The sequence below is a fragment of the Hydra vulgaris genome, chromosome 04 (assembly GCF_038396675.1).
Source record: "Hydra vulgaris chromosome 04, alternate assembly HydraT2T_AEP".
In the NCBI taxonomy this organism is placed as follows: domain Eukaryota; kingdom Metazoa; phylum Cnidaria; class Hydrozoa; order Anthoathecata; family Hydridae; genus Hydra; species Hydra vulgaris.
This window is the reverse complement of record NC_088923.1, coordinates 25,894,211-25,908,493: the sequence shown is the minus strand read 5'-3', so window position 1 is coordinate 25,908,493 and position 14,283 is coordinate 25,894,211. Positions and strand designations below refer to the sequence as shown.

General features: G+C 24.2%; 1 protein-coding gene across 2 annotated transcripts in view; it reads right to left on the bottom strand.

Moving 5' to 3' along the window:
• LOC136079698 (thioredoxin domain-containing protein 5-like) overlaps positions 1–14,283 on the bottom strand; it is a 34,288-nt gene that overhangs the window by 7,884 nt on the left and 12,121 nt on the right. For both annotated transcript variants that reach the window (XM_065795898.1, XM_065795899.1), the window contains exons 5-7: positions 12,574–12,719; positions 10,724–10,808; positions 10,331–10,417 (exon numbers count right to left, since the gene is read on the bottom strand). In XM_065795898.1, the coding sequence (XP_065651970.1) occupies positions 10,331–10,417; positions 10,724–10,808; positions 12,574–12,719 (318 nt within the window). The remainder of the gene's footprint in view (positions 1–10,330; positions 10,418–10,723; positions 10,809–12,573; positions 12,720–14,283) is intronic.

Sequence of the window (14,283 nt, the reverse complement as noted above, 5' to 3'; positions counted from 1 at the left end):
TTTGCTCTCTTGCACGGAGATTTTCATTCAACATAAAGCACTTTTGAATTTTTGAATACTTTAAACCTTATTAATCTTTTGAATACTTTAAACACTTTTGAATACTTTAAATCTTTACGTAGAAGCCAATAACATTTTAAAGTTATATTTAGTTTGATTTACTGAATGAATTAAGTACATCACAGTAAACTTACCTATAAACTAAATCAAAACAACTAGTTAAGTTACTACAGTAACTTACTCAAAGACTTGCTAAAGTCAGCCATACAAATGTTTCTATTTATATCTTATGTTGTTAACACATAATATTATTATACATAATATACACAATTATACATAATTATTATACATAATACTATTAAAGCTTTTACATAAAAATTAGTTTAACAAGTAATTTTGAATAGAATATGAAAAATGAAAAAAACCTTATTTTATTTAAAGCGATACAAAAATTAAGTATTTTCTATAAATATACAAGTTGTTTTTATGATTTCTTTTAAAAAAAAATTTATTTGTTAAGTAAAAACAATTGCTAAAAGTAATATCATAACAGTATTAAATATGCTAATTAAACTTGCTCATCACATTATAACTTGCTCATTACATTTTAAATTTAATAAACTTTAAATTATAACTTATGCTATAAATTGTAACAGTAACTTAGGCTATTTTAAATCCCGCCAAACAAGAATAATATAAGATAACATTTAAATATGAGAGACATTATGTTAAAAAAAATAACAATTACAAACTAATGTACAAATGATACCATATTATATGCAACCCCCTTACCGCAAAGCAATGCCAGGGATGAGTGGGATTTTTACTATATTGGTATATATAAATATGCATTTGACAACTACTTTGCCCACCTGAATTAACTTTTTTCAAAAGAAAAAATAAAGAATAATAAAAATATTTGTTTTTGCTCCAACCCAAACCCTCAATTGATGTAGCAGCAAGTCCCTTGCATATTTTCCCTACTCAATGGACTAAAGCCACTCAAACTGGTCCTCAACAAAATCAAGATCAATAAAAATGTTAACGAAAACTGTTTCCAGATCCTTTAAAAACTTTGTTTGTACATCACAAGTCTGTTGAAACTAAAATCCTAGCTGCTCATCTAAGATTTCAAAACTGCTTTAAATCAACCATTTTTTCTAAAAAATGCCAATGTCCAGTTTAAATACTTGATGGCATAATTGGATCATTTGTTTATATTTCTAATATTTAATTAAGATAATTTTGTATTAATTATTAACTAAATAATAAAGTACTCTATTTAACTAAATTATTAAAATCATGAACATGTATCAAGTAATTATTTTTGGAAATGACAACAAATGGGAGAAGTATTAACTATGATATTATTTATGCATTAAAAATAATTTCTTTATCTTTGACATTTTTATTTTTGGGCAAATTAAGAACAATGTTTTTAATATGTAAGTATTGAGAATTATACTTTGAAAGATATGTGACAAAAAAATAATTTCAAAAAAAAAGTCTTAACAGTTTGCTCAACCGTTTGCAATCACAAAAAAGATACCTAAACAAATGAAAATGTAGATTTTGACATTAAACAGCAAATATCCTCTTTGTATATGTGACACCTGCAGAATAACACTAAATGAGCAAAACAAAGATATTATAATTAATTGAAATTAATAAAATATTAATATTATAAATTATAATATTAATAGAATATTCCCTAGAATACCAAATTATGAAGATATATTATTGATAAAAGAAACTAGAACTGGTAGAATAGGTATATATGAATCACTGCAAGGTATATTGGCCATCAACCTCATGTTGGAAAAGAAAGGTTATATAAGAAGCTTGATTTCACATATTACTGAAGACAGTGGTTTACTTGCTGCTGCAGGAATTAAGAAAATTTCTTCAAAATCTCTATATATATGTGTACATATATATATATATATATATATATATATATATATATATATATATATATATATATATATATATATATATATATATATATATATATATATATATATATATATATATATATATATATATAATATATATATATATATATATATACATACACACACATATATATATATATGTACAGCTTTAGGAATTAGGGTGGGCAATGCTGACCTAACCGCCAACCTAAAAATGTTTAAGGTCAGCAAAAAATTGCCGACCTTGTTTCTATGTTTTATATTTAGACCTTTGCATCACTTTTTTTTTTGCCAACCTGATATTGACCTCTAAAAAATTAAGGTCGGCAATTATTACTGACCTCATTTTTCCTGATTCCGAGGGTTGTATATATATCTATATAAATTGTTTATATATATATATATATATATATATATATATATATATATATATATATATATATATATATATATATATATATATATATATATATATATATATATATATATATATGTATATATATATATATATACAGTGCATGTGATAAATAAAATTGCCCAGCCTGATATTTCGCGCTTGTAATACTGAAACACGTTATCAACAAGTGTGATTATGCACACTCTGCATCAAATCTTCGAGAGCGATATTCAGAGCTGGAAATTGGTTGCTATGGGGCTATCCATAAATTATGTATGCAAGTATGGGGAGGGGATCACTCAAAAGCGTACCAGTGTGCACAAGGAAAAGGATGGACGATTTTTCTTTTGAATTTTTTTCACGTGAAGTCCAGGAAATCAGACAAAAAAGCTTTGGTTTTTTAGTTAATGTATTTGTCTATCTACCAGAAAAAATATGTTACTGCAGCTTTGATATTAAATAAAAACAAAAAAACAATGCCATTAACTAAACAATGACTACATAACTTTGTTTCTTTTTTGGAGTTGAATTAATATGCTTGATTGCAAACATTTTAAACAACAGAAACGTTTTTAATTTAATTTAAAATAAATAATATTAAAAAAATAAATAAATAAAAGATTAAGAATATTTTTTTATTTACAAAAGATGTGTGAAAAATTAAAAACAATAAAGCAAAAGAGTCATACGTTTTTACAAAATCTTGTGGATTAAAACTTTGATTTTTCAAAATTCAATCAAGTTTTAACTATTTAATTAGAATTTTCTATTCTAATTGGGACAAAAGGTTTTGAAAATAGTAAACATTCCATTCTATCTGTTAGCAGTAATGACTTCATTGTTTGAACAAAATAGAAAACTGCTTTCTAATTTAAACTGAATGCGCCATTTAAATATTATCAAGTGAATAATATTTTATATACTTGATTATATACTAAATAAATCTACAAAAGACTTATACTAATATTATATATATTAGTGTAAGTATATATATACTTATACAAATATAATATATAAATAGCTTACATACTAACATATATTTTGAGAAATGCGTTTGTGAAACTTTTTTTAACATTTTTTTCTTTTGTTATTTGTGAGTTTCAATTAAAAGTTATATAACATTTAATTTGCTATACGTATTGTTTATTGAAACTTTATTTTTTAAATTTTTAAGTTGCGTTTAGTTTAACTATTTTAAAAAATAGACTTTAATATGAGCTTAACAGCTTTAAAGTTACCAGTGAAAGTATTTAATTTTATATTAACTTATATTTGAAAAAAAAAATTTGATATTCCAACGTTTTAATGTTTTTGAATTTTAAATATAATAGTCATTAATAAATAGAATGTGATTGAACCCGTACAAAATTGAAGCTTTAAGTTAAGTTTTAGTCTGATAAACTTTTTACGCTAGATATTTAATTTTTTAACGTTCAAGATTTAAAATTCATTTCAGACGAGTGCGATTTTTTACTCTTGCAACGAAACTAGCGAGCGCTATTTGTGGTGCCAGGAAGGTCTTTTACGGGCGTGGAGCTATCGCACTTGCTTCATCACAAGGCCTGTATATACATATATACATATATATACATATATGAATATATATATATATATATATATATATATATATATATATATATATATATATATATATATACATATATATATATAAATTATATAAATATATAAATGTATATAAAAAGAATGATAGTCCTCTTTATAATTAATAATTAAAGAAGGTGGAACTAGTACACATTTAATAATCATTGGTTCATATTGAAAATCAGAGATTGGAAAATGACTGTCCTAATATGGCATGCAAACAAAATCACCAGAAAAAGAAAATGACTAGTTAATAAATTAATTACTGAAAACTAAGGAAGAAAATCAAAAAGATTCATATATCTGTTTAAAATTTATTCAAAAGGCAGATACAAATCAAAAGTTGTTTTAAAACCTGATACAGCTGAAAAACTTGAATAACTTTCAGGTAGGCACTGGAGTATCTTCAAATGCCAAAAAGATTAGATCCAATATAGGTAAAAAAGAAGTTCCTGCCTATCACAGAGAACAGGCATCAGAAATCTAAATCTTTGAATATTATTAGATTATATATCAGATTACATAAGATATCAGATAACACAAGATATGTTTGATGTAGAGGGTGAATCTAAAGAGAAGGCAAAGAGAACTATTTGTCGGGCAGATTCACAAAATATAGATAATGTTTTGTATAGTACCTCAAATTATAAAATCTTATTAAACATGAAACTGCTGTTTAACCTAATAAGGTTAGGTAGCATTCCTTTTTTGTAGCTGATTTTACATTAATTTTAGTAAGAGATAGTAAATTGTCTGCAGACAGCCATTGTAACAAGTTCCTGTCCACATTGCTATTTTAAAATATGGTTACTCCAAGAAATAAATACACAGGAGAAAGAGAATATGCATGACTTCCAAACTTTTGAACAATAGATGTGCAGCTTTTCAAATGTATGGTGATCTGAGAAAATGCTACAACAGGTAAAATTAAAAAACATCATGTCTTAAATAATTTTATGTTATCAATGTATTATCACTTGTTTAATAATAAACATTTAGGTGAGGTTTTGAAATGCATGTTACAAACTATGAAAGGAAATGCATGTTACAAACTACGAAAGGAGATGCATGTTACAAACTACTTTAACATGCATATAAACTTCTTGAAACTGGTGTCATTGGTAAAGTTAGCCCATTATTATTGTTGCCTTTAGTTTCATTACTAAAAGCAATTGATAATGTTGTCAAAAGTTGTTTTGGAACTGAAATATCATAGAAGGGAAATAAATTTTGGTTTCTCAAAATTTATCTTATTGCTGCAAGTTTTAAAGACAATGTTTTAGGGAAAAGATCTAAATGAGACTCTCAAAAGGCTCATAATTTTTGAACACATTGAACAATACTGTAACTGAAATTAGATTATGGACTAGGACTTGTATCTGAACAAGCGAGTCAATCCATAAAGAATTTTTTAATGCTCCAATCGGATTTAAAATAAGAAGAAGTGTAGTTCTTTTACCTATTGTAGGTTTATAATAACTTTAAAAGTATTGCAGATAGCTGAAGTAACTTATCTATAATATAATTGTTACAGAAACGTTTAATGTCATTTCATTAGTTATTAGGCTTTGAAAGAGCACGTTCTCAAAATGCACGTGGTCATTGGAGAAAGATCTTCTGTTCTGTTATTTTGAGATTTGAATTTCCAGACATTTAGAAAAGCACGCTTCTATAATATCAGCTTTATTACATATTATCATATCTTTCAAGTAGGTGATATTCTATTTAAACATTTTAATTGTTTACATTTTTTATATCTTAACATGTCTATTACCTTTATTAAATTTGTTTTTAAACATATTTTTAAACATATTTTTTTTAATTTTTTATATCGAATTATTAGAATGTCCCAAATTGTTGATGATGAAGGTTTGTATTTATTGTGTATTATGTTACTGATTCGTATCATGTTACGCAGTTAGTTCTAAAATATATGTTTATTTTTAGTCGCTGAATTACTAAGAAGTTTTTTTCCATTTTGTTATAATTAAATGTTATAAATTGCAGTTCGTATATGTTTGTTGATTTAAATTAACTTTACAATAATAAAATGGTTTAGATGAAAATTTTAGTAAATTAATTCAATCCAGAAAGATTAAATATTTTATTATTGAAGTAATTTAAGTAGATTTAAGAAAGAATTGACTTAAATATTTGTTTGCTTTTCTGTTTAGATGACAACAGTATTAATGGAGAAAGTAAGTTAAAAAGGATTTTTACTTTTTAAAAAGGAATATAAATACTTTTTAATATATCTGTTTTCTTTGAAGTAGGTTAAAAATTTCAGGTTTTTAAAATCTTATATATTATGATCTTAAATATTTATTTATTTTCTTAAAAAATATATCTATGTTAAATTACACCAGGTTGTAAAAATTAGTTATAGTTTATTGAAGACTATTAGAGCAGATTAAATAGATCAAAGATCTATTTAATCTACTTAATAACCTACTACCAAAGCGAAAATTCACTACCAATTATTTATTTGTTTTTCTGTTTAGTTGACAACAATGAAGAGAAAGGTAGTAAGTTTAAAAGATTTTATTTTATTTTTTAACCAGTAACTAAAATGTTTTTTAAAATTTTGTTGCTGACTCTAAAGTAAAACAGTAGGTTTTTATAATTTTATACAATAAGATCAAGAACTTAGGTCCTATTTAAAATTATATTGCCAATAATAAAGAGAAGAAATTTAAAATTCTTAGTAAGACAGATTTTTATCATTTTATATCAAGTAAGTTTAATTAGGATTTATTTTCTTTAGTTAATCAAGAGAGAGCTAATAAAGGTATTAGTTACATTAGTTAAGTGAACTTATTTTAAAAAAGTTATGTAGATATTTTAACGTCTATACATTGAAGTGCTTTTATTGTTTAGACACAGATTTGAAGGGTAAAATAAGTCAGTGTTTTTGCTATAAGTATTTGTTAATAGAAATTTGTACTGTAACTGGAATTTTAAAACTTCAAGTACTTTAGCTTAACTTTATTTTTTCTTCTAGGAGAGTTGGAACAAAAACTAAGTATAAATTATATGATTAGTATAGTTGAATAAATGAAGCATTTATATCTGTGCCTAAAAAATCAAAGGTCAGTTGTTGCGTTTTAGAGAGTCCATGAGAGAGGAAATAGTAAAATAATTAATCTTTTTTTGGCTTATTCTTAATGGTTATATTTATGTTAACTTTTTTCGTGTTTTTTTTAATTTGTCTTAAGGCACATGTAATATAATTTTGACAAAAAATAAATAAAAAGTTAAATAAATGAAGTGAAAAGTCATTTCTGATTAACAGGCATTTTTCCTTTGAGCATTGTGGGGACACTAGACCTTTTATATTGACCCAACTTTGTTTCATATCGTCATAGGACTACAGTCTTTATTTCTCTGTAGATACTGAAAAAACTAAAAAGGTCTCATACATAACTCATTTTTTGCAAAAAACTGGACAACCAACCTTTGTCTTCTGAGGTACAGATATTAAGATTTAAAGTTTATTTTAGTTTATAGTTTTGGTTTAGTTTATAGTTTTGGTTTAGTTTATAGTTTTGGTTTAGTTTATAGTTTTGGTTTAGTTTATAGTTTTGGTTTAGTTTATAGTTTTGGTTTAGTTTATAGTTTTGGTTTAGTTTATAGTTTTGGTTTAGTTTATAGTTTTGGTTTAGTTTATAGTTTTGGTTTAGTTTATAGTTTTGGTTTAGTTTATAGTTTTATTTTTAATTTACTCTCATTTTTTTTTTTTTATTTTTTTGTTTTGTAATTTTATTTTTTTTAATTAGTAATTTTTTTTTAATAATATATTATGCTGTATATTTGATTTGTTTTGGTTTTTTTCAGTTAAAATTTTATTTGTTTTTCATCAATTAAACTTAAATATAGTTAAATTGATTCATTACCCAATTATCATATTATAATGATGCTACATTCTATTGTTAAAAATAATAAATTGGTAGTTTAATTTATTGAACTCACTGCTTTTAAAATTTATTTAAAGCCAAGACAATATATTTAGTTATATTAATGCAATTTATTTATATCTCAATTTGATTTTTTATCTTTAATGTTTGTAGTTTGGCTCTTTGAAGCATTTGTTATTTTGCTTTTTAATTAAAATATTTTAAATCTATTGTGATGTCTTTTAAATTAAACTTAAGTTTACTAAAAGCCAACCGAAATAACATCATAAAACAACACCGACAAGCTGCATCATGACAGCAACTTAAGTATGACAACAGGCTACCGAAAAGCAGGTAAATTGTTTTCCAGTTGTTTTTTTTTTATTTTCTTTTATGTCTACTTATTTGTTACAATTTTTATTTTAGGTTTGTCATATGACACATTAATGCAATATAAAAGATCTAAGATCAATATAAAAGATCATATTTTTTTCGATTTGTTATACACATGTTTGATTGTAAATGGAATTTTTTTTTGTTTCAAACGTATTTGTACTCAATTGCTTAGTTATTTTTAATAAATTTATTTAGTTGTGTGCATTTAATTTTTTAAAGACAATTTTCTTTTTAAAGAAAAATGTATCATGGGGATACCAAAAAATTAATAACTCCTGTATAATTTTGTTCGCTTCTTATTATTTAATTATTATTTAATCTTATTAATTAATTAAAGTTCATGTTATAAATAATATAACAAGAATTAAGCTTTATTTTTTCGTCACTTTAAAGCAATATGAGGTGTTATTATTTTGTGTCAGTAACTAAAAACGTATTGTGTTGAACTTAGTAATGTTGAAGAAAATGGTGAACACACTGATATGACCTATGTCAGTTTTAAATTGCTCAAATAATGTTAAATAATTGGTAAATTATTTTACCTCATACTTTTTATGCTAATTTGACAGATGGTTTAATTTTTTTCAATTTGAAGGCGTTTTTCTAAAAGGGTAGGGGAAAGCGTGCACCCTTGATAAAATCCAGGGCGCATTATGTTAATAACATTCTCCTAAGTTAATAATAATTGTAAAACTAATATTGACTATAAAAAAATATATACTTTCTTAAAGTTTATTAGAACCATAAATATAGAAAACTCTAAAATAGTTTTATAATTTTGTCTTTTGTAAATTTTGTTTAGTTTTTTTCCCCCTGGATTTTAGAATCAAGGGTGCATACTTTCCCCTATTAGTTAATGTTTTGCAACTTTAAATAGTGGAAAACAGCCACTATAAATTATTTATGTAACAGACCGACCATAACCCATATTACGGGTTGCTTTCTGCTAGTAATTAATAACAGCTTTATAACTTATACACAACTGTACAGTTTTGTCTTTTACGATAGACCAGATAAAAGTATATATTTTAAATTAATGGCTAAAATTAAAGTTATAAATCTTGGACGAGCAGCAGGGCATTTCAAAAAAATCATGCACAGAAACTTGTACATGTTTTGTCTATAATTTTCATAAAAATAAAACTTGCAATCTCCAATTTATTCTCATTTTAATTTTAATCTATATAACTTTTTTGTAAACAAAAAATGATGTACATTAATGTTATCAAAAAATTAAGTTTGAGGCGGAACTGATTAAAGATTTTACTTACTAGATAAACTTTAAGTCCCAGCTTCTAATTGCTAAAACAAATAAATATAAAAAATCACGCACATGAAACGGAAATGGCCAGCTAGAATTTTAATTTCAACTAATTTGTGATGTACAAACAAAATTCTAAAAGGATCTGCAAGCAGTTTTCATTGATAATTTTACTGATCTTGAATTTTTTGAGGGGTAGTGTGTGTGTGTGTGTGTGTGTGTAGGGTGGTTCAAACAACAGTATTTTGGAAAAATATCTGTCACTCTCACCTTAATGTGTTCTATATGATGAAATAACACTAAATTTAAAATTTTTTTGAATAAAAAATATTTTTAGGGGTGCCTTAATACCCTTAAACATTTAATGGGTCCCTAATATTAGTAAAAAATTTTAGTTTTAAAAGTATGTCTTGTTGGGTCTCAAATGAAGCAAAATTATATTAAAATTTCCAAAATAATCATGATTTTATATAAAATATTTTATTCTAGATTTTGTTGCCTAGAAAATGATATTTTTCAACTAAAAATAAAAAATATGCATTTTTACAAATTTTTTGTGTTTATTTTTAATTATTTTTTATTAATGTTTTTTTTTTAAATTGTTATTATTTTTGAAGTTTTTATATAATTTCGCTTCTATTGAGCCCAGCACCTTGAGACATCCCTAAAAATTTTTTTTATTCAAAAAAACTTTTAAATCAAGTGTTACTTAAATATATAAAACACATTAAGGTGAGATATTTTTCAAAAATGTTGTTTTTTGAACCACCCTAGTGTATATATTCATATATTTAGGTTATTATACTTTAAAATTTGTTCAACTTTTATCAAATTTGATAAAACTCACCAATACTCCATCTTTGTACAAGTGCAATGATGGATATGCTTGTATATTTTGTTTTTTACAAATTTCTTTTTCTGTTGTACAATCAACCTGCAAAAGCAATTTGTAATGCAATTGACCAGAACAAATAATACAAACAACATGCAAATATGATGGAAAAAGTGAGAACTAATAAAATTAAATGTATAAAAAATAAAGATTAGGAAAAAAATGTATTGAGGATCTGAAAGGTAGAAATATTATTAAAACATGTTATAGAAACAACTGCAATTTTCGAGATCAAAGAAACTAAAAGTTCAAAGTGGACAAGTAGATAATAGAAAGAACAAGAAGAAAATAAAAATAAACAGTCTTCAAAACGATTGTAACAAACTTTATTAAAAAAATAAATTTCACCTTTGCTATTTTGACTTTTTTATTATGTTTGAATCTGGTAGCTAATTGATTCCATACAGGCTGTAAAGCTATACAATGTGAACACCTGAGAAAACAATTTTTTAAAAAATATCAGTAAAGTACCACTTTGTTAAAAAAATCTGATGCAACAATAATTTTTTTTTATGTAAAGTTATAATTCTTTTCCTACTTTCTATTATATATTTAACTTTGTAAATCACTTATAATTTTTCATAAAACGGCTTACTACCTTATATTTAAGTTTGCTATAGATTTTGTGATCCTCTTAAAACCGTTTTAAACTATTTAAATATTTTCAAATAATTTTGTGTAACTATTCTCACCCTAATCCTACTGTTTTAAAACTTATTATCATAAAAGAAGTATAAAAGTTAAGAATGTTGTTAATATTAAAAATATTTTGTACAAGTAGTGGGATTTGCATTACAATAAACCTTTTACCTTGTTGTAATATTTAAACTTTTTTGTTGTTTATGTTACAATTATTTAGAAAAAATAATATTTTAGTTGACTCTTGTAGTTAACATTCTAACTGTTTGTCAAAACCTTTATCAAAATCAGTGAATTTTCTTTGCTAAAAACAGATTTTTAAATTAATATTTTTTTATTTACAAATTTCCCATACTAGACCATAAGTCTAAGAAAAAACTTATTTGCAAGATAATTTCAAAACAAAAAAAAAAAGAAATTTTTCCACACTGAGACCAAGAAAAAAATATGAATGCTTAAAGTTATTTTTTCATAAATTTATATTTTATTTTAATTAAAATTACTTTTTATATCCATTTTTGCAATTTTTGTTTGCTAATGTATAGTTTTATTTCTTTCATCCCATTACAAAATACTTATGATATTGTGCTGATGACAAAATGCTTACAATAGTGTGCTGATGACAAAATATATGGACTATATGCAATAATATTTTAGAGATTTTTCTTAGTATGGTAATATTAAATCTATATCTTTTATTTATATTATTAAATTCACCCACCTTGCTCTTTTTTTTTTTTTTTTTTGAAACTTTCTCTACAATCAAACCTCCAAAACACAAAACTATGGTGGATTTAAACCTCTTGATTGTTAACCAAAAGTTCTTCTACCTATCACATCTTCCTCCTACCACATTTGGGCCCTTATTTAAAATGATTTGTGGCACCTTGGCAGTGCCTACTCTGTCAATGAGATTAACACCTCTTTCCCTACCTTGTATGAGTAATAGTGAAAGCGATGTGTGCTAATATATCTATTCAATTACTGAACATCTAAAAAATCTATAAATCATTTACAAGTTTTAAAAAATAATATGTTAATTCAGCTAATTAAAAAGTCAGTAATTTGCAGTTATAAAACTCACACCTAGGCAGTTACGTACACAAGAAAAAGTAAGTAGTCAAAATTTATAATGCCAGAATATTTTAAAAATAAATTTATTAACTCTTATTTAAACGTCATTTAATATTATATGATAAAAATCATAACCTAGCCAGTTGTTTAACAAAATAAAAAAAGGGGTATTTAATACCTCTAAAAGATGTATCTAAGCGTATTAATATAATTTGTACACGTTTTGAACATGTCTCGTGCTTACTGAGTTTGCTTTTATAAAAAGTATATCTTTTTTATATTTCTTAACATGCTTTTAAATTTCAAAATCATTATTTAATATAATAACATATGTTATACATTAATTTTTTATTAATAAAGAGCGTTTTATGAAGCTGTCCCTGTTTACTTTTTGTAACATACTAATTAAAAAAAAAAGAATTGTTTAAATTAGCAATAATATAAACAAAAAATATAAAAATAAATGAATATAAAATTTTAATTACCATGGAGCATAAAAGTCAACAAATGTGTAATGTTCATTTATTTTAGTTTTGAAATTTCTAAAAAAAAGTTGCTCAGCTTCCACATCACTGTTATCTTCTTCTAGCTCATTTTCAAAAGTTTTACTTGGTGCTTCGACTGTTTTTACCTAAAAAAAATATATACTTATAAAAAAATCTTGCTATGTATTGTTAATTATATATATGCTTTGTATATTATAAACTTAAACAGATCCTAACATTAAGTTTATTTCCAATATTCCAATTAATATTACTAATAATTAGTAGTAGTGAACTTTTTAATTAGAAAAAGCTGATGAATCAGGATATTAAAAAAACATAAGATAAATGTTATCTTATGTTTTTATAAATACAATTTATTATAAATGTTATAATAAATTGTATTTGTTTCTACGAAGCTGGTACAGTCAAGGCTGGTAGAGTTAAGAAGACTGGTAGAGTAGTCAAGGTATTTGCCTCTCTAAGGCTGGGTAAAAGCAAGGCCTTTCTAAGGCTGTGAAGTACAATTAAGGAGGCTACTCAGTTTTTAAAATCTTTTTTGTTGTTGCTGTCATGATGCGTTCTCAAAGTCTTGACAAACAGGGTTGCTATGTGGTAAAGCAAATTGAGTGCTATACTATCAGGGATATGGTGGGGATCAAACTTAAAAATTCTTATTTACAAAGCAAGCGCTCTACCCAGCATGGAAAATAAGAAATTGAAGGCAAGCGATCAATTCAACCAACTAACGCAAGGAATTAACAGTCAATTGTTTTTTTAGAGGGTCAAAAATTTTTTTATTCTTTGTTTAAATCTTAGTAATATATCTTCTTGACTAAACTTTATAAATGCAAAAATAAGTTAATGCTTAAAGGGTAAAGAATAAAATTATTTTATTAATAACAATTTTAAATAAAACCAATGCTTTTTTTAAAAGCGCAAACAGGCAATTGATAAATTTTAACTTATTTAAAAATAATTCATTTCGTTGCAATGACTTTTTTAAAAATAATTCATTTTAAAATAAGTCATTGCAACGAAATGAATTATTCATTAGTTTCATTAAACAAATTGTTTAATGTTTTATTTTTTAAATAAAACATTAAATAATTTGTTTAATGAAACACTTTAAAAATTATTAAGTTTACATAAAACAAGATTTTTAATAATTATATATACTTTAAATAATCCTGTTATAAAAAAAAAGCGCAAGTGCTCAATTAGTAATTTTTAATTTACCTATAAGCCATTCATTCACTTATTTGCAATTTATTTGCAGAACTTATGAGAAAATAAATAAAACGATATAGAGAAAAATTAATCATAGTTAAATACATAATTTATTATATTTTATTATGTTATTAATAAAACAATATATAAAATTTTTATGTTAAAATAGTAATAAGATAAGAACTTCAATCATTTAAGAAAAAAGAATTTTTACCATCAGTAAAATAAAATTAATTTAAATAAGTGAAAAAAAAACTTAATGAGGTATGTTACATCTACGTATATGTCTATGTATGTACATTGTATACGTTACGTACGTTACATGCAATACATTTGTCAATAAAGCAAACTAATTAGTTTGTGGTTGTTAAAACAGAAAAATTACTGGTTTCTGTTAACATCCAATAATTGTTAGATAAAAGTTTTAATAACAATAAATTTAATATATTCTTGAATATATTATAAGTAGCAGAATTAATCATA